This window comes from Petromyzon marinus, chromosome 17 (assembly GCF_048934315.1).
Source record: "Petromyzon marinus isolate PM22_M1 ecotype Great Lakes invasive population chromosome 17, UKy_Petmar_22M1.pri1.0, whole genome shotgun sequence".
NCBI classification, from domain to species: Eukaryota; Metazoa; Chordata; class Hyperoartia; order Petromyzontiformes; family Petromyzontidae; genus Petromyzon; species Petromyzon marinus.
This window is the reverse complement of record NC_133683.1, coordinates 18,099,314-18,127,199: the sequence shown is the minus strand read 5'-3', so window position 1 is coordinate 18,127,199 and position 27,886 is coordinate 18,099,314. Positions and strand designations below refer to the sequence as shown.

At 49.9% G+C, this 27,886-nt stretch overlaps 1 protein-coding gene across 1 annotated transcript in view; it reads right to left on the bottom strand.

Annotated features, from left to right (window-relative positions):
- Positions 1–9,679: 9,679 nt before the first annotated feature.
- Positions 9,680–27,886, bottom strand: part of TDRD9 (tudor domain containing 9) — a 66,404-nt gene continuing 48,197 nt past the window's right edge. The window contains exons 28-37 of the mRNA XM_032955911.2: positions 27,700–27,828; positions 26,278–26,442; positions 22,201–22,341; positions 20,180–20,247; positions 19,331–19,440; positions 18,564–18,660; positions 16,091–16,229; positions 14,537–14,652; positions 12,401–12,473; positions 9,680–11,823 (exon numbers count right to left, since the gene is read on the bottom strand). Coding sequence (XP_032811802.2) covers positions 11,698–11,823; positions 12,401–12,473; positions 14,537–14,652; positions 16,091–16,229; positions 18,564–18,660; positions 19,331–19,440; positions 20,180–20,247; positions 22,201–22,341; positions 26,278–26,442; positions 27,700–27,828 — 1,164 coding nt within the window. The 3' untranslated portion in view covers positions 9,680–11,697. The remainder of the gene's footprint in view (positions 11,824–12,400; positions 12,474–14,536; positions 14,653–16,090; positions 16,230–18,563; positions 18,661–19,330; positions 19,441–20,179; positions 20,248–22,200; positions 22,342–26,277; positions 26,443–27,699; positions 27,829–27,886) is intronic.

Here is a 27,886-nt window from a genome sequence, read left to right as displayed (position 1 = left end):
CATTTGGCACCTGTGCCTGAGACTAGAGTGATCGCTCACACACACACACAACTGACACGCGCGCACAAAGCAAAGATCCCCCGTATAGCCTGAACAGACTGTTGGGGCGAGTGCTGTTAGCGAGCACCTATAAAGGCCGACAACGGCACACCGGGGGGTAGGTGTCCAGTAACCACCCCCAGCCGCCTTTGTCTCCCCACTGGCAAAGTTTACACACCGCACCAGGTGCTAATTTGAAGCTGAGTTAACCTAGGGGAGACCCAGGACCGGGTTCAGATAATCGTCACTGGTGTTGTCACGTGAGCAGGAATGGAACTCGGGACTCTGGGCTCGTGGCGCAGTGCGCTAACCTCTCCACCACAGCTCCCACATACTGACACACGCGCTCGTAAGAAATGGACGAGAACAATTGCACAACTTGCAATGGCTTGCTCAAGTTTGCACAGGGACGACAGCAAACACATTCATTGCACCGGGTTAGGTCACGTGCCGGCCATGAGGCTCAGCCAATGCAATCACAAATGGCCGCCAAGAGAGAGAGAGAGAGGGAGGGAGGAGGCCATAATATGTACTGGGGATGAGTCGTGTTAATAATTTTCAAGCCTTTGTCAATCCACTGTTGGATGAATGAAGGGCTCTCTCCGTGCCGTATTGATTGATCATGGAGGTTGTTTGACCATACTTTGCCATGCTGGTCGGTGCAGGTTGAATGGGGGGAGAGCGGGCCAGGATTGGTTCTGATTTAACTCACACCGTTGATGGTAGCTGTGGCCGGGAATCGAACTCGGGTAGTGGGGGTGAGCACGGTGCGCTAACCACTGCGCCACAGCTCCGCATCCATTTTTAAAATTTTTCCCAGATAACGCCCCACATAGCTATGGGGCCGTCCATAAATGACGTCACGCGATTTGGGACGATGTTTGACCCCCCCCATCATCACACGGCGTCACAAAAAGTGAGACCCCCCCCTCAAATATGACGTCACAAAGCTCTGCCCCCCCCCCCCCAAATAATAAAACATGCTTCAAATCGTACTCTTTGTTTTTTTCGGTAAAGTCACGTAGGTAAAATAAAACTAAATTAAATCACGACGTTTCGGAGGCAACACAAGCTTCCATCTTCAGGTGGAACAGTTACCGCAAGATAGCTCCATCAAGTATGAATCCTTGCAGTCACAAAAGCTTCAAATCTAGAATGCTTCAAATCGCTTTAAACTAGTCATCGTGGTGCGTATTTAATGTGCTGCTCCACTCTGATGTCGGAGAAAACATTTATTAAAAAGTCCATTTAATTAAGTAGAACGTGTTTTCTATATTTATTTAAAGTTGCGCATTTTGATGTGACGTCACATTTCTCAACCCCCCCCCCCCCCTCGTCACACATCGTCACAAATGTCTGACCCCCCCCCCCCCCAGGTGCATGACGTCATTTATGGACGGCCCCTATGTAGCTCTTTGAAGAAGCGACCTAGCCATACAGTGCGGGAAAAAAGTATTTGATCCCCTGCTGATTTTGTACGTTTGCCCACTGACAAAGAAATGATCAGTCTATAATTGTAATGGTAGGTTTATTTGAACAGTGAGAGACAGAATCACAACAACAAAATCCAGAAAAACGCATGTCAAAAATGTTATAAATTGATTTGCATTTTAATGAGGGAAATAAGTATTTGACCCCCTCTCAATCAGAAAGATGTCTGGCTCCCAGGTGTCGTTTATACAGGTAACGAGCTGAGATTAGGAGCACACTCCTAAAGGGAGTGTGCTCCTAATTAAAGCTTGTTATCTGTCCACAGAAGCAATCAATCAATCAGATTCCAAACTCTCCACCATGGCCAAGACCAAAGAGCTCTCCAAAGATGTCAGGGACAAGATTGTAGACCTACACAAGGCTGGAATGGGCTACAAGACCATTGCCAAGCAGCTTGGTGAGAAGGTGACAACAGTTGGTGCGATTATTCACAAATGGAAGAAACACAAAATAACTTTCGATTTAAAGCTTTCGTGACTGCAGGGATTCATCTTCTTGGTTCTTTCGGTAAAGTCACGTAGAAGGGAAATAATAAAATAATAAAAATAAATCTATAAAATAAAATTATCACGACGTTTCGGCCACAACACAAGTAGCCTTCCTCAGGTGAAGAAACAGAACTGTCGGAAAGACAGCGCTCCAATGAACACTGCTAAGCTTGGCAGCGTCTTTTAAGCTGGGTGGGAGGAGCAGAGCGCCTTGACAAAGGAGTTTACATATCAACAGAAGAATTTAGTATTGAAGTAGCTAAGTTAATGTGATAGATTAGCAGGATGTTAAAGTCAGAAATTAGCATGTAACTGGGAGATTAGCATGATGTTAGTGTGAGGGATTAGCATGTAACTGGTCACGGAAGTAGCTATGTTAAAGTCAGAGTTTACATATCAACAGAGGCATTTAGTACATTGACGCAAAATAAATGCAACTACCCAACTATCATACAATAAACCGATGTGAAAGAACTAAATATAAAGTACATCAATATAATCAATGTACTCAACATATTCTCCAATAAGCTGAGCTACTAACAATAAGTCGTTATACATTACAGTTCTATGTCGAAAAAAGTGTCGGTTTCTTTTTTCCTCAACGTTAGCACCACGGAAAGCGACGAGCTTTGTTCAGATGGACGAGTCCATCTATGCTCGGAACGGAGGAGGGGGGAGAGAGAGAAACAGCCACGATGCGCTGCTCTGTCCTGTTGCGTTACAACTATGCTATAAACTTGACTACTATACATTACAATATTATACCTTCCAATCTAAACTACATTGTATAATATCGTATACACAGCCCAATGTAAGCTCTAACATAATGCATTATATTGATATGCCTCCAACTAAACTTTCTTCTACATTACACGACTATACACCATAATATACACTGCCATAGACAAACCCCACCATTGAATTATACAATGCGTTACTATACACTACCCTTATCTAGAGACTATAAAAAATATTAGACTTGTAATATTACACTATGTATTATTCTACCAACCCTACTGTATACCACACTGCTGTATATTCACTATACAATTACGATACTATATATTACCTTATGAATTATGTTAAACATTACAATGTTATACTATTTATCATTATACAACATGCTATAAACCATACCATTGACCGTCGTGTGAAAGGTACTAAGAGGCAGTGCCAGCGAATGGACTGCGGTCTGAAAGTCAGTGTAAAATACAATAAATCAAGAACCTAAATGGTTTATCAAGTCTTTCCAATGATTACTAAGCCAGAATCCATCTTCTCGGTTGAAATTGTCTCTGTTTTTATATGTGAATGGCCTCATGAACGAATCTCTCATGGTAGCCGGATGGCTTGCAGAGAACCTCCGTCTTGGAGATGTCAATGTCATGTGAGCCTACTGAATTATAACAATGATCTTACACGGCTGAGGTGTTCGTCCTACCGTGTTTAAAGTCTGCTTTATGTTCACGGATGCGGTCCGAGACATGTCATTTGGTTTCTCCAATGTAACTGCTACCACAGAGGCAACGTAGTTTGTAGACGCCCGGGTGCTGTATGTCTGGAACCACATCTTTTACAGACGGGACCAGATATCGGATTTTATGTACTGTGTTGAATCGGACCTGGATCTTGTGTTTATTCAGGATTTTGGAGATTTTTTTTGCGACCCCTGCAATGTAGGGTAAGGTGATGGTTTTGAATGGCTCCTCAAGAGGATCCTTCTTCATGGTTGGAGTGATGGCTTTGCGGATTGTGTAGTCGGAGTAACCATTAGCCTTGAGAGCTTGGTGTACGTGCTTGAGTTCACTGGCAATGTGTTCCTGGTCGGAGATGCATTGGGCTCTATGGTATAGACTATAGAGTCTTGATGAGGGAATTCTTCTGGGATGGATGGTGGTGGGAATCCGGTTTTAAGTAAGCATCCGTATGGGTAGCTTATACGGATGCTTACCTAAAACCGGATTCCCACCACCAATCTGGAATGTTATTCATCACGCTCAGGCCTCACGATGACTGCATTAACCAGCGCACAGCTCATACGTTCAACATTCAGCATAATTATTACAACCTGCCAAGCCAGTTTAACAACAAGGGAGCCTCTCCGAATTCTTAAAAATATATATCTTGTTGTGCTAATAGATACGAGCCCAAGGACAGATACATGCGTAACCCTCCACGTGGCTAGCGTTCTAACGCACACCACGCATCGGCCGCCTTCGTATTCCCGGTGCTGAAATACACAAAACACACACCTGGCGCAGAGAACCCCTCCCACAGGTGAACTCGAGAGCCGAGGGACTTGGCGCCAGCTTAGATCCGCCCTGGTATGAGCTGGGCCCATCTCGATCCAGCTCTTGCCGAGGTCCGGTCAGATCGAGACCGGATCTTTCACAAACGAACACTTGTGACATGCATGCGAGGACCCTTGATAAAAGGAAATCTAGATAAAGATGCCGAGTCCATACTGCTCTGTTGTTATCCGTGGGTGGTTTTTGTTACGACCTTTCAAATTCTGGCCTCGTGCAGAATTTTCCAACTTAAACCCGCAGGAGAGTGTCCTTCGCCGTGACTCCGTACAACATTCAGCCAGGGTATTCAAGATGGGTCGTGGATGGGTATTCCAGCATGACAATGACCCAAAACACACGGCCAAGGCAACAAAGGAGTGGCTCAAGAAGAAGGACATTAAGGTCCTGGAGTGGCCTAGCCAGTCTCCAGACCTTAATCCCATAGAAAATCTGTGGAGGGAGCTGAAGGTTCGAGTTGCCAAACGTCAGCCTCGAAACCTTAATGACTTGGAGAAGATCTGCAAAGAGGAGTGGGGAAAAATCCCTCCCGAGATGTGTGCAAACCTGGTGGCCAACTACAAAAAACGTCTGACCTCTGTGATTCCCAACAAGGGTTTTGCCACCAAGGGATTTGCCACCAAGTACTAAGTCATGTTTTGCAAAAGGGGTCAAATACTTATTTTACTCATTAAAATGCAAATCAATTTATAACATTTTTGACATGCTTTTTCTGGATTTTGTTGTCATTTTGTCTCTCTGTTCAAATGAACCTACCATATAGACTGATAATTTCTTTGTCAGTGGGCAAACGTTCAAAATCAGCAGGGGATCAAATACTTTTTTTCCTTCACTGGAAATTATAGCTGAACGAAGTGGCTCACCATGTGGAAATGTCTAGCAAACCAAATACTCTAAACGCACGTTTCTAACTGTGGAGGGAAAAACCGGAGAACCCGGAGAAAATTCCACGCAACCACGGGGAGCACGTGGAAACTCGAACCCACGACCTCCTGTATACCATGCGAGGTAGTTAACATCTTCGCCACCGTGGCGCACGATGCATAGACATTAGTCGAATACATTTGAATCTTCCGCTCACGAGTTAGGGTGCACGCACCGAGTCACGCAGGTGAGAGCTGATTATGTACAGTGTGTGTAAATTATATACAAACCATACGCTGTCACGTGCTGGCTCATGGAGCAAACAAAACACTGTACAAATCAATTCGGGTTGGGGGGGGGGAGAGGGTGAAAACGAGACAACAACAATACATGTAATAAATCGACAGCGGGGAGGGGGGATTCAATTGGTTGGACCACGTAATCGATGTTGCTAATTAGGAGGAGATGGCTTTCTTCCCGATGAGATCAGCTCGCGTGGAGGAGCTCGTTAGGTAGATTGGATAGCATTGCCGTGAGAGACGGTGACGTGTTGCGGGGGTACGAGGCCTTCCTTTCATCCAGCTGTGGGTTGAAAATGGCTGATCGCGACGACGATGATGATGATGATTTCTTTTCCACTGATCTACGGTTGAGTCCACGTCATTCGGAGAAGACACGCACTTACTGCCGTCAAGAGTAAAATAAAACATTTAAGGTCAAACGCCAAACATACGAACCTTTCCTAAAATGATCGGCCATGACCTATCCACTGTTGGATGGTCTCCCGAAGTGTATCGGTATTTCGCAAGTTCCCACTCGCTCCCGCACACGAGCCGATTTCATCACTCCATCTCCTCGATTGGCGGCTTTCTTAGGTGCCGTTGGCTGTCACACAACTGGTTTGGAACATTAGCCGTGATTACCTTGTAAGCTGTAACGTCGTGCCCAAGCCCACCGAGCTTTCTCAAGTCAACGATGTATCTTTGTCAAAGAATTACATCTCTAAAATACATAGTACCCCACGCCATGCAACGCTGTCCATATAGAGCAAGCCCTGAAATCATCGGGGGGCAATTATTTACCCCATCCGGAAATTCGATTGTCGCAATGTAGGACCACGACTCAACATAATAATCTATTTTAGTAATTTCAGTTTCTAGTTATTTTTTTTGACAGGTTGGCTTTCGCGACCAATATTATCCATAATCCAGTCTGATGAGGCTGGTTGTAATTACCGGCGAAACGTCATACTCCAATTGTAAATTATTGCGGTTTACTCTCCAACACTAAACTAGTAACTAATCGGAATGTTTTGTTTACGTGACAAACTTGACTAATTCTTGTACAGGGAAATTGAGTTTTCCATACGGCGTACAGCCGTTTCAATACGGGCAAAAACTAATGTTTGTGTCTATTTGTTTGAGTTTCTCCCTTGCGATAGGATGAACGTTGAGTTTTATAAGGGGCACGGGGTGACCAATAAGGTCTGAATTGGTCTGTAATAAGGTAGGACACTGATAAGGGGTTGACAGGTTATGATATTTACGCGATCTAACCCCAAAAAAAATCCTGATGGATTTCTTGTGTTTGTTTGTACTATTTTAGATGTTCACTCCATTCGCTAAAATATCACTTAAGCACACCATTTGTCAATGCAGGACTGTATTATTCCAAACATCAAAATATATTACGCATACAATTCGATGTATCTGATCCTTAAGGTATATTCCATCGATGAATCAATGTATTGTACGTGTTCAGACTCTTTATTTGTTTTTCATTCCAATCAATTACGGACGCAGGCCTTCGCAACGCTGTGCGGGTCGTGTGGATGTTATTGACGATACTTCACCACGCTGGTCAATGCGGAATTCGAACAGGGAGCACAGTTCGTGGCAGCATGGAAGTACAGTCTAATAGATTTTGATGCACTGCCCCCATCCTCCCATGTTGCCCTGCACGTGGGCCCCCGCAGACAGACAGGCTCCAAAAAAAAAACTGCTTAGCTTCCAGATCGGTGACATTCCAGATGAGTTGGTCATGGGCGTCAGGTGCATTACACGCCGTTTAAATGCGCACCCAAACTCGCGACATTTAATAAAACTTAAACAAAAAAAATTTGGGGGGCGGGGGTGAGTAAAGCAACTGAATGACACCAAACTGGTTTCGCCAACATTCTTCGATAAAAATAAACGCGGTCCGAAATTTCCCTTTGTGGTTTTTGAAACCGCGACTTGCCATGTGCGTGTTTACACACACATACACGAACATTGTTTATTTTTTGTTGTTATTGTGCGACTCCAGAACACCTGGTGAACGTGGCGTAGGGCTGGGCGATGCACGCACCCTCCTGTCCGGGCCACCAGGAACGTTCTCTCATTCATTCTACTCGAGACGATGAATTTGTCCTCTCAAATTAAGGGGGGGGGGGGGGGGGGGGAAGAGCTTCGTTGATTTGGCGCCGTTGAAACGAAAGGCCGATTTAGCGTCTGTACAGGGTGCTTCAATAACCAAGCTACATTTTACTGGCAATGCAGTAGTTGATGTTTGGCATCGGCTAAGAGAATTGTTGGTGGTTAACACGGTGAACAGGAAGCATGTGAATGCACAGAGCCCCCCCCCCCCCAGAAAAACTGGAACAAAATCTACGCAGATAATTCGTCTAATTTACAGATCAGTCCCTCGACATTAAAAACCCCCCAAAAACTAGATACAGGGTGAATTTCGATTTAAAGCTTTTGTGACTGCAATGATTCATCTTCTTTGGTTATTTCGGTAAAGTCACGTAGAATGAGAATAAAATAATAAATTGATAAAATAAAATAACACAATAATATTCTCACGACGTTTCGGCCACAACACAAGCGGCCTTCATCAGGTGAAGGGAGCGAGACTGTCTGGTAGGACAGTGCTGGAGTGAGAGAGCCACGTTCAGATCACGGCTTTTAAGCTGTGTGAGAGGAACAAAGAGCCTTAGAGTCGCGGCATCTCTTCAGAAAGGTGAGAGACTCGATTAGTTGAGCCTTCTTATCCCGAAGTCTGTTGAATGATCTTAAGGATGTGTGGAATCCCTCCCCGTAGAGGCGGTTAAATTTCGATTTAAAGCTTTCGTGACTGCAATGATTCATCTTCTTTGGTTCTTTCGGTAAAGTCACGTAGAATGAGAATAAAATAATAAATTGATAAAATAAAATAACACAATAATATTCTCACGACGTTTCGGCCACAACACAAGCGGCCTTCATCAGGTGAAGGGAGCGAGACTGTCTGGTAGGACAGCGCTGGAGTGAGAGAGCCACGTTCAGATCACGGCTTTTGAAGCACCCTGAAAAACGTACGAGGTGGTTATTCTCGTTCCACTTTGTTCATATTTTGAAATGCTGGGGAATTTATGAGGCGGGGGGTTTTGTAGGTGAAATGACTCATTGTGAAGATATTGGCAAAGATGCTGCCGTTTAAGTGAAGTCTCTGAACCCGTGACGATTAACGCCACGCGCCTTGCACGTGCGATTGTGTCGCTGGACCTTTGCGGGTCAGCCTCGTCTTCACGATGAACAACCGGGCGATGTGTTGAACTTCTTTCGCACCGTACGTAAGCCAACCGTGCTCAGCGCACCAAACTAAACACGCATTTAAAAAAAAACGCAGTTCTAAAAGAAACCGAGTTTTTCAATCGAGATCATTTAAAAATGCACAGCTCCGGTGGCTTCCGAAATATCGGAAGAGCGTTCTCCAGACGGCCGCAGAAGCAAGCGCACGATGCAGTGACCGCTTTTGTACTAAAGTACAGCAACAACCAGAGGCTAAACAACCACACCGCGGGCGTCTGTCTTGGGGTTTCGAACGTCTGGCGGCTTCCGCCTGACGAGCTCGCCCTCGCCAGCGAGCGAAACCCAACACTGGCCACCTGGCCTCCTCGCAGTACACGCGCACAAAGATCCCCCGTATAGCCTTAACAGACTCTTGGGGCAAGTGCTGTTAGCGAGCAGCACCCTATGAAGGTCGGAATGGCACACGAGGGGGTGTGTGGCCGACACCACGCCCGACCGCCTTCGTCTCCCCAGTGGCGATGTTTACTACACACCGCACCGGGTCCTCATTGGAGGCCGAGTCGACCTATCGGAGGTCCAGGACCGGTTCAGATAATCGTCACTGCGTGCTGGCCGTGAGCGGGGATCGAACTCGGGTGGCCGGGTTCGTAGCGCCACTCTACAGCTCCCCAGCACACACACACACATATATATAAAACTACACACACATGTAAAACTACACACACATATAAAACTACACACACACATATAAAACTACACACAGACATAAAACTACACACACACATGTAAAACTACACACAGACATAAAACTACACACACACACGCACGTGCACCACGTCAATATTTGCTTCGAACGCAAACACCGTACAGAACCAGACTCGCTCACACCGCCCTCCCCCCGCCCGTCATGCCAAGGACGACACTTGTGAGAACGACGATCGCGCGTTTCTCGACGTCTTTATTCCGGTGCGAATTTATGCGAACGCCGTTCAATAATTTCAACATTTCGCCGCACGGAGTTTCGCAGCAAGGGCTAACCGTGCAGACAAGAAAACAACCCAGTGGGAAAAAAACAACAACATATCATCACCCCGTCGCTGGTATTGCAGGGAGGGGGGGGGGGGTAAGGTGGTTGGGTGATTCCCGTAAGCGCACGTGGGAATAAAGGTGGACAGGCTGTGTGTGTGTGCGCGTGTAAAGTGATCGCACGCACACGACCGAGCTGACGGTCCCATACCTGTCAAACCCTCATCGGTGCCCTAACCTTATTACAGACCAATTCAGACCTTATTGGTCACCCCGTGCCCCTTATAAATCTCAAACGTTCATCCTACGAAGCCCGTCTTGAAACGTCCGTACGTCGTATGGACCCTGAAAACTCAATTTCCCTGTACGAGAATACGGGTAAACCGTGTGGGTTGATAGCTATGCGATTCTCTGCAGCAAGATGGAGACAAACACGTTCCGAAGATTTTTGTTTTTGTTGTCGTTGCTTTGTTACCCGGATGTGATTTGGCTTGGCGGCAGCACGTGGGTCGGGGTCACGGTGCGCAAAGATGACACAGTGTGAAACCGACGAACCTCGTCACTGAACGCGGCACAAATACCTTCCGAGGGTCAAACAGTAAAAGGCGCCAAGATGTAAAACTAATATTATCTCCCAAGGAAAACGTGCGGAACACTTCATGCAACAACGGCGGCACCAGCAGCGGCAACAGCGAGACGCGCGTTGACAAGCGCCGTAGGTTCTGCGCACGCGGACGAAGACGTCCAACAACATTCTTGATGGACAAAGGAGTCACGCGTGTCAAGGAATCCAGAAATGACAACAGGAACAAGAAAAGGTCGAAATGTTTTTCCTGCCTCTTAAGATTAAACTGACAATGTAATCGCGTAGAGCCCCTGGTAAATCAAACTAGCCGGAGCACAGCATTTGCCGACCCTCCTCCGCTTAACCTCGGTCGGTCGCGGGGATCGTCTGACCATACTTCACCATGCCGGTCAGTGCGGGTTGGTGAAGGGAGGCCCAGGTACTGGGATTCAGATTGCTGTGGCCGTGAATCGAACTCCGGCTGCTGGGTTCACCGCGCGGTCTGCGAACCGTTACGCCAACGCTTCCCCAACCCCGAGATTGCTCGATTAATAAATAAAACAAATCCTCGTGCGCTTACAACACAATTTAAGGTATCGTCAAATCTGCACATCTCAAAACTGACTTCAAAAAAAATTATATTTTTTCTATCAAGTAGAACGGACGTTCAACTTGAATTTTCCTGAGAAAAACGACGAAGTTGTCGTGATATGTAACACTGTTTGTAATAATATAACGCTTTAAATGTATCGGAAATGAAACACTTTTCATCCTTTACGCTGTGGACTTCGGGTTGCCGTGCGCGTAGTTGGGCGCGGGGAGATCGTTGGGTGAGGGGAGATGGTGCTGCATGAGGAAGTCACGCTAAGCACGTGGTCTGTAATCCAATACTGAAGAGGCAGGGAGGAGGGTTTGCTGGATCAGACAAATGTTGTGAAAATTGTCTTCCCTTGGGCATAGAGGTGCAACACAGAATGTGGCACAGCACCCTCACATGCATGTGTTTTTTTTTTCTTTCCGGACACTTTGCTTTCCTCCCACATGTATCAACACGCACTGGCTGAAAACATCTTCCGTCTTTGTCTGCGATTCCTCACCAATTGCGAGGTGCAATTTGCGCGAAACGACACGACGTAAAGGTGACCCCGGTTAGGATTTTTTTTTTTTTTTTCAGACCACGAGCGAGAGAACGGGCCTGGCGAATCGGCAATCCGGATTTATAATTATCGGCGCTTCGCTGCAGTGGCGACGGTGGGCGCAACGGCGAGCGAGTCCGCACGCGCGCAACCACCCGACCTGTCCACGCTACACACTCGCCGGGGCAAGCGCGTGCGAGCGTGAAAGCCACACGCGCCGCTCTCTCCTCCCTAGCGCGGCTCGCCATCGTTGCTGGGGCAGCGGACGTTCAGCAGCACCGACTTGTGCAGCTGGTACAGCTGGCATTTGCCGCTCTCGTCTTCGTCGCTGTACGGCAACAGCTCGTCCGGAGGGATCTGCGGGTGGCGTAGGGGGTGGGGGGGTGTGGCGGAGATGTAACACGATTGGAATTCAGAATCGGAATGTGTATTCATACTGGAGGAATCCGATGAGCTTTAAAGCTCTTTTTCACAGATGTCCAATGGGGGCGGGGCAGAATTCCGCTGGCTGCCCAGCGCCGCACACACGCGGCGCTTCAAACTCCTCGCTCAATGTTTCATCGCAGCTTAAGCAGCTCAACAGGTTTCGTTAGCCCCAAAAATCCCACAACGTTGCTGCTGCCTGTGCCTGCCCCCCCCCCTGCCCCCACCACCCCAACACCACCCCCCTCACATACGACGATGCTATCCATCATCGCGGGCAGCCGGCGGTTTCAGCCCAATGGGTCGTCGGCCGGATCAGCTACCTGCCGGAGTGCCGCGCTTCGGCAAGTGATGTCACACGTGTGCACCTCCCCCTTCTTCTTCTTCTTCACCCCCCCCCAGCCCCCCCCCCCCCCCCGGGCGTGCGCACCCCGCCCCCTTCTTCACACCCCCCCCCACCCCGCCCCCCGTGGACGTGCGCGACCCCCCCCCCACCCCATTTCATCCTCACCTGATTCCAGCGGTACGGCGAGTTGTACAAGAACGGCTCCATCGGCTTCCTCGAGTGCTTATTGAAGAAGAGACTGCACACAACGGGCAAACGCGAACATCGCCCGCACGGCCCTTAAACGCTCCCATGGCGGGGGGGGGGGGTGGCGGGGGGGGGGGGCAGGGCAGGCAAGTGGTGCTGCAGATTGAGTTTGGGGCCAGCGGGCACGTGTGTAAACCGGCACGGCACAGGATGGGGGGAGGGGGGGGGGATGAGTCGTGTGGCCAGGGCCAGTTAATCCCGGCTGCCTTTGTCTCCCTCGCACCGATGGTTTTACACAAGGCTAGGGAAGGACCGGGACCGATCCAGATGTGTAACGATCGTCACCGACGTTAGCCGTGGCCGGGAATTGAACCTAGGTTGCGGCGTTGGTAGCACGCCGTGCGTCTACCACTATGCGTGGGACGCCACCGACCGGCACGGCGACACGCGCGACGTCATAAATCAAGACGGCGGTCGCGAGACGCCTTTTTTTTTTTACAGCCTAGGAAATAAAAATCTATCGCGGTCCCTAACGCCTCCAGGAATTACTCCAGTTGCGCCGAGAGGTTACAATGCCATTAAGCATTCAAAGCGATTACCGCGAGCTAAAAATAACAACTCGGAGAGGTGTGCCAAGCGATATCTCCCACGGACGTGTTGGGCAGGTTTCAACAGAGAGTGGGGTGAGAATGTGATGCTCTGCAAAGTTATAAATACACAAACAGGTGGGGTGGGGGGGGGGGTCATAAAAATGTTTTTCAGACCGATGATGCTCTGTCAGAATGTCAAAAAAATCCAGAGTTTGGGATCTATCGAAGGGAACCTTTCTACTGGGGTTTAATGGCGATATAAGTACGACGACATTACTTTATCGAAATGCGAATGGTTTATTTGTGTGACCGTGGACGTCCTTAAAATGTTCCACTGCCAAAAGTTATGCTTTTGACATTTACGTAATTAAATAATAACCAGGCGAACCAACGTAGACGATTAAACACGTTAAATTCTCTCTGTACGCTGTGTGAGGTGGTGCACAAAATGTTACCGCGGCCATCATGTAATAATTGAAGCTTCAGAGTTCTTCAGGAACTGCTGGTGGCTGTGGCATAATACAACACGTTTCTGTGTTGTTGTTTCAAACTTTTCTGGCCTGCACCGATAATCCTGTTCCGATGGCTTTTCTCATCATCTACAGTTTTGAATAATCTTAATGCAGAGTATAATTGAGAAAACACTGTTTCTGTAGCGCATTTAAAAAAAAACAACAGTTCCTGTGCTTCCGATGGCTGCCCTTTATTAGGAGATACCAGAATGGAAATGAACCTACATGAGGAAGTATATTAATCATACATTCTTGTACGTGGCTTTGCGATCTACGAGAGACACTATACAAATAAACTACCCGCATGTGAATGGACTTGTCCAAACATGTCCCAACATGTTTTGGACATGTCTGCACGTCCGACGTCCACGTAGGCACAGCCGTCGTTGTAGTCGGAGGAAGTGGCGACGCTGGGCGACGCTCGCGTGCGCGATGACGCGACCCCCCCCCCCCCCCCGCACTCCGTGGCACGGATCCCACCCACGCACAGGTCACCAACAGTCGTGAGCGAGTGATTCTAACCCGTCAGGGCCTTTGGCACCCATAGACAAGAGGCGACACAAATTGGGACGAACATCAATATCCCAAACGAGCACCTGATCGATCAGAGCCCAGTGATGCAGAACCTACCCCCCCCCCCCCACCACCATCGCTGTCTGGGGTAGAGAGTCTCACACGAAAGCAACGCTTGTCCACGTCAAACCAAATGCGCGAGTCTCCGATGGGCGCGCGGTTTGCCCGCGTGGCGAATGAGACATTTAGAGTCACATTTAGAGTCATATTTAGAGTCATATTTAGAGCCGTGGTCCTCCCCCCCCCCCTAAAAGACTATCTTAAAGGGGGGCGCGGGGGGGGTGCCAATACGTCGGACATCGCGCCGAACGACACGTGGCACAACTCGAAAAAAACACGTCGCTGGAGATCTATTTCAGAGTGAGGTTACCAGACAAAGCGTCCCCCCCCCCCCCATATTCGTGAGCCACCAACCCCACCCCACCGTCTTCATCACTCACTCGAGCAGGCGGCTGCGTGTGCGTTGCTGAAGGCGGCGAACCGCCACCTGGCTCCACTGCGCTGTCACCTCGTCCTCCGCCATCATCACGTTGATGGCCATGCGCAGCGAGTTGATCTGAGGCACGGGGGTGGGTGGAGGGGGGGGGGGGAGGAAGTCGAGGCTATCGCGACACTCCCGTCGCGTTCGTTTCGTAAACGTCCGTTGAAACGAAACCGGAGATCGTTATTTTTTTGTCTCGTCGTTTTCAAGTTTTACTTCGTTCAGCCGGGTCACAGAAGCCGATGGACCCGTCGATGTGGCCTCGTTCGCGAGAGTGACTCTTGTCGCTAAAAACGAGCGAGAGTTCACTGCATTGTACACATTTGCTTGCGTCGCCTCTGCAATTGTATATATTCTTAAAATTAATAGTAATTCCTGGCATTGTTTTTTTTTATCAAACATCCCACGCCCGTGAATTCGTGTCGTCGTGAGTCAATTGCTTTGGTTCGCAGACTTCAAGACAGGCCTCTCTCATTAAACCCACCGTGAAATCCACTTTTGTTTGTGTTGTCAGATCTACAATGTTAAAGAGATGCCGTATAGGGCTTCGAATCCAGGGTAAATATTTTAAGCAAAGCGATACAAATTACACTAAACACACTCGCACACCTGCATTTTAAAACCAACACATTAACCTGTTGACTTGGGATCAACCTGACCGTGGAAACAGAGGCTGATGAACGCGCAGGGGAAGAATAGAGACACGCACGCTGAGAGTTACACCGAGAGAGCAAGAGGAACCAATATTCGGAAACTAATGGCAATCAAATATTGTTCAGAAAATTAAGATTCCTCATTGATTTTTTTCGGTTAGGCCACGTAACGATCTCGACATGTTTTCGTGTCAAGACCCTCCACCACCTGACTCAGTCGAACAAATTAAATTGTCACGTGGTGTACAATGCTCACAACAAAATGTATGGGAATCAGAACCTTTATTTATACTGGAGGAATCCGATGAGCTGTAAAGCTCTTACTTTATACAGACGTCCAGTAGAGGCAGGTCAGATAGGTAACACAATAAAAAATATGAAAACACGATAAGAGTTCAAATTATAGGAACGGTATTTAGTCCACTGAGCTATTAGCTTATTTTTTCAGAAACGACTTGGCCACAAATAGTAGCTCAATGAAGTGGCTTATCACGTGGAAATGTTATGCATCCAAATAATCTAAACGCAAGCTTCTAATGTGGAGGGAAAAACCGGAGGACCCGAAGAAAAAAAATGTCCGCGACCACGGGGAGAGAGACATGCAAACTCCAAATATACAGGTGTCACATGGTTGGGATCGAACCCCCGACCTCCTGCAAACCAGGCGAGGGAAATAGCATCATGCCAGATACGGCGTTTTGCTTGAAAGAACAAGATCTTGGACGCCAGAATAGAAATCCAGCAAGTCAGAATAACCGCATCACTTGCCATCGTTGCCACGACTTCACAAGAACAAACGAGTAGATTCGAACTCGATATTACCCATTTTTAGTTAATAATTTTTGTCGAGCGGCAGGTACCATGATGATGTCGTCCATGTCGAAGGAAGTGTCGAAGGTGATCTCCATGTCATGGTCCGTGAAAATGGCCTCTCCCGTCTGGGGGTCCCAGCCCAGGCCACACAGAGCCCCCGTGTAGCGTGACTTGCTGTAGTCCCGTCTGTCACGGGGGGGTGAGGGGGTTGAGGGGGGTGTGGGGGGGAAGTGGTAGTTCAGCGGTCAGCGCAACGCTGCGCTACGAACCCGGCGACCCGAGTTCGATTCCCGCTCACGGCCAACACCGGTGACAATTACCTGAACCGGTCCTGGGCCTCCCCTAGGTCGACTCAGCCTCAAATGAGTAACTGGTGCGATGTGTAAACATCGCCACTGGGGAGACAAAGACGGTCGGGCGTGGTGTTGGCCACCCACCCCCTCGTGTGCCGTTCCGGCCTTCATAGGTGCTACTCGCTAACAGCACTTGCCCCAACAGTCTGTTAAGGCTATATGGGGATCTTTGTATTTGGAGCGGTGAGAGGGGGGGTGGTGGGGGGGGGGGGGCAGAGTTCGACCGAAACTTAAAGGTGCAACCCTGCAATCGTTTGCTCACGCCACTGCTGCTGGAATGGCTCTCGTCTGCCACGCGCACACACACCCACACACACAGCTCATCCCGGATTCAGTGGCTTGGGTTTGGAAACTCGCGGGCACCGCCAACAACCCCCAAGAGCGCCTTGTCGCCGGTCCCGGCGGAGAGGGTCCAGGAGTGAACCTGCCTCGAAAAAAAAACCGGCGAGTCGCCAAGTCAGGGTGGGAACCCTGAAATGTACCGCTCGACTCGAGCGCTAGGGCAGCGGTGGCCGACTGGCGTCTCCCCGAGCCGCACGCATTTTTTTCTTTTTAATCCACCGCATGCGGCTCTATCGAAAGGGACGTGACGTAGAGCGTAACCATCACAGGAGTAGCAAAGAATAACGAATGTCTCCCGTGCTGTGGCGAAAACTGTTAATATATATATGCACTTATATATACATACACAAAACTTGCCTCTTTGCAAAACTCATGGGTACTTTTTTTGGCTCTTGGTCTGTTACAGGTTCGCCACCCCTGTGCTAGAGGATCTCTACGAGTGGAGGTTTCAGAAAGTCCTTCTGAAAAGGTAGTTTGGCCTACTCTTTCACGCCGGCCGGACATCTTGGAAGAAGTGGGAGAACCCACACTTTATCCCACACACGCGAACTGCGGATCGACTAACAGTGGCTTACCCCAGCTAGAGGCGTTTAAACTTTCGCATCATTGTTTCAAATGAACCGAACCGGGTGACTTCTGCACTGCAAGCCCAGTGTGCGAACCCATTACACCACGGTGGCAGCATCTCTCTCAGAAAAGCTCTGCGAGTGCGAGCCGTCGATCGGGCGGCAATGCACACGGAGAGTCTTGAAAAAGTTTCCTCACGATGCTTCCTCGTAATGAATCTGCCGACAATGTTTGCACAGACAGGTTCCTGGAGACAGGTTTCCACGTGTCCCCTAGGCTTAATAAGCCAACACGAACGGACGACACCTGTTCGAAAGCCACTTCCCCAATGCCGCTGCGTGCAGATGGAATAATAAATGATAAAATGCGGTAACTTGCTTGAACGTGCTTTCAAAGTACAGTTTTGAAAAGCTGTTGCATCGACGGTTAACACTTTGCTGGCTACGCACGACGAAAATCCGATTTTAATCGAGCCGATTATATTTAGCTCTCCGATGTGTACTGCATTCTGGTTGTTCAGCATGGTCCCCCCCCCCGTCACCCCACCAGTGTGATGTAAGCATTTGTTGCTTATGTCAGGACTGTGCTTGTATCCAGCTTCAAGTGTGCTATTTTTGAATACGTCAATAGCAACTGTCTTAAACGGTAGATTTACGTCGTAATTTTTTTTTTGGCGAGGCCATGCGGTAGTTTAATTGCCACTGTTCTCGTCATTAAGGCGACAGCTCCATTCGTTTCCAAGTTCACGACCTGGCAGCAGCTCATCGCAGGGCTGAAGGGAAATGCCTCCGCACGTCGATGTGAAATTCGGTCGTGGAAATTCCTAAGCCACCGGGGGTGAGAGAAGCTTTATCGGTCGCACATTTTCACCAAGACACATCGGCACGTATAAGTAATCATAATATCGTGACCATCTTGTCGGCTGGTGGAGGGTCAACGATGATAATTTTGGCAGAGAAACTACCACCATACGTGTGGATCAGTCGCTGTCTTAAGGAACAACTCGTCCCCAACCACTGGAATGTGGAATTTTCCACCGCTGTCTCGGTACTGCAAAACAGGATACAAGCAGCAGAGGAAACGACTTTGAATACGAATGCAGTTTCCTCAAACTGAGGCGTCCACACACGGGCGCCACTCGCACGCCGCCTTGGTGCCGAGACGCCGAGTCACCAACAAAACACAACTGTCACCACCCCCCCCCGCCCTCCCCACTACACCCCACCACCAGCTCGAAATGTCCGGTCGCCGACGTTACCTCAACTCCATGACGGGCGTGAAGATCAGGCACAAAATGGCCGGCAGGCCGTGGATCGACGGCATCAGCGTCGTGTCTCGCAGCAGGATAGTCGACCCTGTCGACGAGCGGCAATGTTACACCACAGCCAAAGTATCAAACTGGTTTTTTTTTTAATCTTACGATGCAAGGCCCCACTGAGCTATGCAGCTCTTTTTCAGAAGCGACGCGGCTATCAAACTTGAAAGCTCAACAAAGCGGCTCATCGCGTGGACATTCAGAGCAGCCTCACACAGTCCCGACGCGCCACGTTGTCTTTTTCCTCGCGACAGAACCCGAGTCAGTGCCGCCTACTTTGCGCGTTCAAGCGTACAAACCGACTCCGAAAACGATCGAAAAGTACGCCCCCGGCCCTGCTTGGCCCCGGACCGAATTCACGCGTCTTCGCGAGGCCCGGCCAACATTACGCTTTGGTTCAGGGGCCTGGCTCGGCAAAGGTCCAGTGGAAAACCGCCCGTGCTGTGAGAGGGGAGCCTTGCTCTGGCTAGGCTCGGAAAAATTAAGTCTTTGGTTCGGGGAGGTGGCGGTAGTGTAGTGGTTAGAGCGCTGCGCTATGAACCCGGGCGACCCGAGGTCGATTCCCGCTCCCGGCCAACAGCAGTGACGATTATCTGAACCGGTCCTGGGCCTCCCCTAGGTCGACTCAACCTAAAATAAGCACCCGGCACGGTGTGTAAACATCACCACGAGGTAGACAAAATGGGGGGGGGGGGGGGGGCGTCTGGTACCCGATTGGTTGACCTTGACGGAGGCGGCAACCAGGAGCCGATCGTGAGAGTCCTGCGGCTCGTCGTTGACGGCCACGGAGTTGACGCTCATGTTCCCCACGCGCACCGACCTGCACGCAAGTCACACACCGGTAACCCCCCCCCCCGCCCCCGCCAAGTCAGGGGTGGTTCTTCTCCAGCCGCTACTCTCTCCCAGCGACCGCAACTCGCCCGGAATACAATTTCACGGGAAATTGTGCAAAAAAGAGGTGAAATATTATAAATATTATATTTTATATATATATTTTATTATTTTGTTGTTTCCCTTCAACGTGACTTTACCGAAAGAACTAAGAATATGAATTACTGCAGTCACGAAAGCTTTAAATCAAAATTTAGGTGAAATATTGTGTACGAATTGCGAAGTACAAAGCCGCAGGAAACTGACGTCGCGATTGTTGCCCTGTCGCGGAAAATAATATAATTCCAAACTGATTTTTGGGGACAGACCACGTAACGATCCGGTCAAAATTTCTGTCACAAGGCCCTCCCCCGCCGCCTGACACAGCCAAACATTAAATTGTCACGCGCTGCACAAGCGATTTAACGAAGTACGATTGTTTCAGCTCACTCACAGACAAATTTAGCAGTTGGATACAGCGATGATTCGCTTTAAACTACGCCAAGCATCTTTTATCTGTACACTGCGTGACAATTTAATTTGCTTGGCCACCTCGTGAAGCGTTGGTCTCATCGAAATAATTAATTGCGCATCGTTAGAGATTGGCTGCGAAAACCTACGCGGTAAAGTTAAACCAAATGTCGCATCATCAAAAATAAAACAGCGGCCAAGCCCGGATTCTCAGCTACCTCAGTCGGCCCATGTTGGTCATGCTGCAGAATCTCATCTCGTAAGAACTTGTCGGCCCTTGCAGCTCCTGGGAAAGAGAGAGCTCCGTTCATTCCAAAACGCGGTCAGGCATTTTCTTCGTCGGTATTCCCGAGTATGGGTAATTTTCCGACAGTGCAGGTTGGGTCCAGAGTCTGTCCTTTGCTAGATAAGCCTGCGTGTCTATACCAGGGCCACTTCTCAATCCAATACAACCATCGTTTATTTATCCGTCACAGATCTGCCCTGACAAATTAGCCGACCGCAGCCCAGTGCAGTATTCGCGCCATTTTCTCAAGATGTTGTTCACATATCCGACCTTGTCACATATCTGCTTGCACTTCAGTCCCTTGAGAATTTGACATTGAACGTTGCATTGTGCACACTGACGTGATGGTGTTTCCCCTCCAAAGGGACGCTCAATGTATCTGAATAAAACCCAAACTTTGAATTCTCGAGGCAGAATGAGACGAACCCAAGTGAAAAAAACAAGGTAGGACGGCCGCTTATCGGAGCACGTCTAAAAATCTGCTCGTCGTCCCCAGAACCCAGGGCCATCCCTGGACGGGCGGCGGTTCTCTGAAGCTGCACGGGCAACCATCTGGAACTCTTTCTTCCACTGCACATCCACAGCAGCAGCAGCAGCATCCAAGCACCATCATCCGCCTTCATGCAGCAGCTCAAGGCACTCAGCTGTCCAGGCTCTCACCTGTCCAGGCTCTCACCTGTTTAGGCTCACCTGTTCACGCTAACCTATTTAGGTTCTTATCTGTCCGGCCTCTCGGCTGTCCAGGTTCTTACCAGTTCAGGTTCTCACGCGTCCAGTTTCTCAATTATCCAGGCTCTCACCTATTTGGACTCACCTATTCAGAATCACCTATTAAAGCTCACTGTTCAGGCCCTCTCCTGTTCAGGCCCTCTCCTGTTCAGGCCCTCTCCTGTTCAGGTTGAGTACGAGGGACTTTTTGATGCCTGGCGCACGCCTTCCGGGATTTTGATCAAACAACGTGTCCGATTCGCGAAATGTGCGCACGTTACAGTGTTGGTTATTATCACGCTGTATTACACTGGTAATACGTGCCACCTGTTGTAGACTGGATAATAAAATAATCTATCGCAGTTACTCGATCACGATATATAATGTCCGTACGCCGAGGGGCAGCGGTAAGTTGTCGCGGTTGTGCTGCGCAGTGGCTCTGCGTCGTGCTTTCGGTTCCGTGTTGTTCGGTACCATGTCCGTCGTTTCGCTCCAAGTGCTGGGCGCCGCTTCAGGAACGGAACGGAGCAGCTCGCGTTCTCCCTCGATGATAAACATTTTTATTTTTATTTTACCACCTAAGGCCAGAAGCTATACAGTTATTTTTCAGAAGCGTTCCAGGCCACGAATGATGGTTCAACAAAGTGGCTTATCGCATTGACACTTCTAGCAGCCAAATACTCTAAACGCATATAGTGTTGCAGGCCACTGCTGGTGTTATATGTAGGCCGTAGTACCACATCAGAGTGTACGTAAAACAATATAAAAAAAAAGTTCGAACTGACCCAATAGAAGCCCTGATGCAACCGGGATTCATAAAGCATCTAAATACCACTGCCGCGCAACACTGCCTCTGTCCACCCAGCGGTTATACAAGTGGCACCATTTAAGAAGGCATCTTTTAAGAAGAGGTGGGTTGGGGGTATCCACACTTTACCCCACACCCTTTGATACTGCCGGGTGGACAGAGTGCAGGGGAGAGATTGACAAACACGCACGGTACACCGTCGGGTCTCAACGTATTGCGCCGGGGAGAGAGCGATCCGGACCGGCGTGTTACCTTCTCAATTCCAAGTTCAGTAGTGCACTAACCCCCTCCCCTCAAACCGCTGTGGGGCAGCAGCATCCCGACCAGGAGAGCCCCGGATAAAATGACGCCCCCTCCCCCCCTCTCCCCCCCCCCCCCCGTACCCCCCCCCCCCCCCCCGTACCCCCCCCCCCCCGCCACGGTGCTGCACCACGCACGCGATGAAGGCTAGACGCCGACACGGAGAGCATCGAGAAGTTGTCCACGCCGTCCACCATCGGTCGCGCCGCCACCTCCGGGTAGGCCCGGGCGTTGCTGACGGTGACGGGGAACTTGCCATCCAGCAATTCGTGGTTTTGCTGAAAAAAAGAAAATGCGGGACAGGTCGCCAGATCGGTCCATCAACGCGGGGCACTTTATCCCGTTAATTCAGGCGAGGGCCCATGGTCCACCCCTAAATCGCACCCGCAAAAAAAACAATGGCAGATGCGGATACCTGATGCACAAGTGGAAAATTTTAAACTCTCCAGTGTGCGACTGTGGTCATCCAGAACAGACCGTAACAATGCATAACGATGCAATGCCCCGAGATCCACGAACACGAAGGAGACATCACAGCGATACGCTCCGCTGCTGCTCCTCACGCGGTTATTGGCTGGACCACCTGAATGTGAAATTTTTGTTGTTGCTCTGCATCTACATCGGCAGCCATCAAAAGGAGATGGAGGCGAGAGCCGACCGTGAATACGTAGGGATTTGGCAAAGGTGCAGCTCTGCAATGTCTTGTTCACATCACTGTTGGCAAAAGGACCCCTCCCCCAATAGAGGGAGAGCTAGAGAGACCTTCTAGAAGGTATTTTGGCCTAATCTTCCACGCTGCCCAGGTGTCAGGGCGCCGTGGTGGTGAGATGTTAACTACCTTGCCTGGTACACAGGAGGTCGTGGGTTAAATCCCAACCCTGATGCCTGCTGTAAATTTGGAGTTTGCATGTTCTCCTCGTGGTCGTGTGGATTTTTCTCCAGGTCCTCCGGTTTTTCCCTCCACATTGAGAAATGTGCGTTTAGAATATATGGGTGCTATACATTTCCACATGACAATAAGCAACTTTGTTGTGGAAAAATATATATATTTTTAAAATTGCTTAGTTTAAATAGTCTTGTAAGAGATGGGAGTCCCCACACTTTAGCCCACCACACGCGACCTGCCCATTGACTCAACTGCGGTGGTGTTACCCATTTAAATTGTTGGGTGGACAGAGGTGGTAGTGGTGGGGAGGGGATTAAAAAAACTTCAACTGCTTCGACTGTTTCACCAGGAGATGAAATCGGTGACCTTTGTAAAACAAATGAATTAAATGGAATGTAGCATCGGTGCAAACATCGCACAAACATCAAACAAGCGACACGAGCAAGCGTCCAATTATGCAGGGGAAACCACTGGGCGTGCGTAGATGTGCATCGACGTACACGCATACAAGCACAACCACACACGTGAAAATGTTTTTTTCCCGTGAAGCTCGTCTACATTACCACGTGATTTTACGTGAACCTTGCAGCCACTGGAGGCGCGCGTTTGGGAGGGCCACTGGATTCGAATCGTGAAGCTCTGCAGGGGAAAGAGCACTTGGCGGGTGGGGGAGGGGGGTGTGTGTGGAAGGAACATGCCTACGCATAAGGCACTAATTTAACCGAAATGCAGCATGAGCGGATCCTTGGTGGGAAAAAAAAACCGAGATTTAAAAATCAAGAAGAGATCAACTCCCCTCTTGGATATTAAACGCTTTGAACTCGGCTTCGTAGAACGTAAGAATCCTTCGCGCGCCAACGTGGCTGTAAAAAGCTTCTCCGGATCCACCGAGGTGCCGCGCGCTTTCCGACACCGTCCATCCTCCTACGGGGCTTCGGCAGGCTCCGTGCCGCACCTGCCGACCTGCCGGACGGGCGTCGAGCGGAGGAGTTGAAGGCGCGATGGAGAAAGAGAGAAAGAGAGAAAGCGGCAACGGGCTCCCTGCGGACGGCGCCTCCGTGCGCAGTGACCCTCCGACGGGAGGGCAGGGGGGGGGGGGGGTGACCCTGGCGTTCGTTAATCCTCGCCGCCGCACCGGGCCGACGTTATAACCCCCCGCCGCGTGGCAGGTTCATGTTGCGCCGTACGTCAAAGAGTTTCAGGCGTGACGCGCATCGTTCGTGAGCGCGGCTCGTGGATGGACGTCGCGAGCGGCTCGTCCGCCTCCTGTGAATGCAACCCAACGACAGACCCAAGTCTCTAGAGGAGATTGCGGGCAGATGTTTTATCAGCCAAATACTGTTTTGCCGCTTTATTAAATTGAGAAATGTCTCCAGATATTTTTTTGAGAAATGGATACTTAATGCGTCCGCGTAGGTGCTCACGCGCGTTTGCGCATAACGAGAGATAAAAAGTAAAAAGAAAAGAAAATGCGTGCGGAGGATATGAAAACGCAGCTTAATGGCATCAAACCGTTCAGAAAAATTAAGTGGGCCTGGGGCAGCAGAGACGATGGCCGATCGAAATGACTAATGACGGACTGGCAGCAGACGAAATGGAACGTCGGAGCGATTGAAGCAGCTCGCGTGCAGCTGCGAGGTGGAATTTTAACGCACGGCAGCGATGTGCGAGATGGCAACGGCTTGGGGGGGTAGGGGACTTCATCCAGAAGTGGACAGACCACGACCAGGCATCGGCAAACCTGCGGCCGCGGAGCCCGCATCCGGCTCTTTAAGGACTGCTTCGTGTTGCGATTTTATGAAGGGCCACCACTGTCTCGTATTCACATTGCACTGCGGCTCGGTTTTTTTTTCTGAATTCGAAAAAAAAAATGTTTTGGTTCTTATAGTCATTTCAGTTGCCGACCCCTGACCATGACCGACGACGATGATATAAAATTCTTCAAGTCAACGTCCTCGAGCACCATTTGCGACTCTATAAAGCTGGCAGCGATGACGTACACATTATAATCCCGTGCTGCTTTCCAGCCCGGCATGACCACTACCCCTGCGGTCCGATTATCGCCGTGCTCCGGAGCATAACAATGAGCCAGCCAGCAGGTGGTGGTTAACAATAAAACGACGGCAACCAGAACATAGACGAGAGTTCTATGGCCGCACTCATGAAAGACAAAGATCCCCCGCGTAGCCTTAACGGACCGTTGGGGCAAGTGCCGTTGGCGAGCAGCACCCGTGAAGGCCGGCACGGCGCACGAGGGGGTGGGTGGCCAGCACCACGCCCGACCGCCTTTGTCTCCTCAGTGGCGATGTTTACCCACCGCACCAGGTACTCATTTGAGGCTGAGTCGACCTAGGGGAGGCCCAGGACCGGTTCAGATAATCGTCACTGGGTGTTAGCCGTAAATCGAACCTGGGCTGCCGGGTTCATAGCGCAGCGTAGCGCTAACCGTTACACCACCGCTCCCCACAACACACACGCGCACGTGCGTCACAGTGAACGATGGCCCTTGGCAGTGGCTCGCAGAGTTAAAGTAACCGGCGTTTTTTTATTTTAGTCAGAGCCTCAGGCTAGTCGAAAATGACAACCTGTAGAAATTTAGTCAGGCCTCAATGTGTGGATTTAATTTACTACCTCCCTGTGTCTAGGCGACTAATGCATTGTCACATATTCTTAGACGGTGGTGTGCAGTTTCCACCCCCGCCCCCCCCCCCCAACATTATTGGGTCATCCAACAGTGAATTAAATATATGTTTAAAATTTTCAAACGAGTGTAAGAGCCTGTCGTAGAGAGATGCAGGGCCAATCAGAACACTCCCCTCCTGCCCTGCAAGGAGAGTGCTCCGATTGGCTGGCCGACACGTGGCCTACGGCCAATCAAAAGCATTCTACGGGTCAGCCAGTTGGTCGTGGAGTCGAACAATTCCTTCATATTGATACGGCCAATTATCAGTTTTGGTCTTCCACAGTGCTCCGCAGCCTCGACGTAACGTTACTAAACAACCTTAGTCTGCATCTTTATTCAAACTCGTACGTATTTTTTTTATCACGATAGCCTTTCGTGGGTATACCTGGGCCATCGTCACACGCTCGACGAATACGCCCACTCTCTCTCCAAGTCGCAACTTTTCGCGAACTGCTTTCTGTTTGTTTACTTTGCTGTCCTTCCCACCGCACCTCCGATTAGCGCGGACGGCTTCGTACGGTGGCAAAAGAAGTTCAACACACACACTCACTCATAGTCACCGTTGCCGCCTTTAAAATTAAAAAGACACCACTACGAAACATCCGTTCCCCCCCCCGCCGTAAATCCACGCTCGGTCGCGCTCACCTTCGACTCGAAGGCCTCCTCGGCGGGCTCGGCAAACCCCAGCTCCACCATCATCCTCCCCACGTCCGCCGGCTGGCTGGGCACCGCGGAGCCGGACGCCGCCCCCTCCAACGGCCTGCTCCCGGAGAGCCTCACGCGCAGCACGCCGTGCTCCATGGAGAAAACCTGCGCGCGCGACGGACGGCCGCCGATCCAGTTTGGCTCGGCGAGCGAGGACTTAAGGGGGATTTATTCATTGTCGGAGAGGGCCCAAGGTATCCGAAACGGAGTTTTTGCCGGATGCGAACGTAGTCTCTTTGTGCAGGCGGGGTGTAGTGGGGGGGGGGGGGGGTGAGGGGTTACATAAATGAAAGTGAACGAACAACATCCGTTTCATCACGAAAAGATTTCGCCGATTACTCGGACCGAATAAAATGCATTGTAATTATGTACGTTTAACTTCTTTCGCGCCGTACGTAGGCGATCATGCTCATCGGAGGGGGGAGAAATTATGCAAAATCCATAAGTGACCGCTGACGAAAAAGGGCAAGGAAATGATGAAAACAAAGCACCTGCTCCAAAACCGTTCCAAGTTGCAACTACTGCATTGACATTTGGCAATCGGTCGATTGGTGTTCACACGTACACATGTACAGTACGTTCCTGTCAATCCACCGCTATATGACGGCATACCCACACCGTGCGGGCCCCCCGTGAGATATCTGACCATGCTAGACCGTGGTGGGCAGTGCGGGTGTGGGAATTTTGAGTGCGACGATGCATCGATTCATTAAAATCCAGGCTCATCGTCACGTGTGTTCCGATAACTTTTTTTGTTAATTAATTTTTAGTTGTTGTTGTTGTTGTAAATCGTCACCACTGTGGTCACTAGAGGCGCTACCGTTCACCGCAACGTAAAAAATAAAATCGATTGGCGAATCGAATCATGACAGACTCATCCTAGCGCTTGCTGTCCAGCTACCGTGGCATCAGATGCGACAAGTCCTAACGCTTGCCAAATCTATTGACGGATGAGTGCCCGTAATCACAAAACTTCGCAATTGTCCTGTTAATAGATTTTTCGCTATAATTTTCAACGGGGATACTTTTGGGGGTCACATGAGAAGATACAAATACATTTTAAGAAATTCAACTAGAAATGTAAATGATATCTGCCTGCCTTTGAGTTCACAGCATAATTTTTGCATCGCATGCAAATGCCGCACGCAAAGGGCGAGAGGGCGGGAGAGGACGGTCGCACAGGTGTCGTTTTCCAAACGGCCAAACGAGGGGGGTGGTTGGTGGGTGGCCGCAGCACCATGTCCCGGCCGCCTCTTTCTCCCCAGTTGTGAAGTTACAGTAAACCGCAGCCCCAACCCCTCCAACCGGCCCCCCCACGCCCCACAAACCCCACCTCCCCAACTAAGACGACGTGCCGCGCACCTGCATGAAGAACTTCTTCTCCAGCGTCTGTTGGCTGAACCAGCTGCGAGCGTCGGCGCTCCAGCTGCCCCCGGCGGCGATGCGCGACAGGGCCGAAGGCCGCACCTCGCACAGCATGCACTCCATGGCCTGTACGACAGTAGAGGTGGGGGGTGGGTGCCTGGCGGTTCACGCGGCTTCGTAAAAC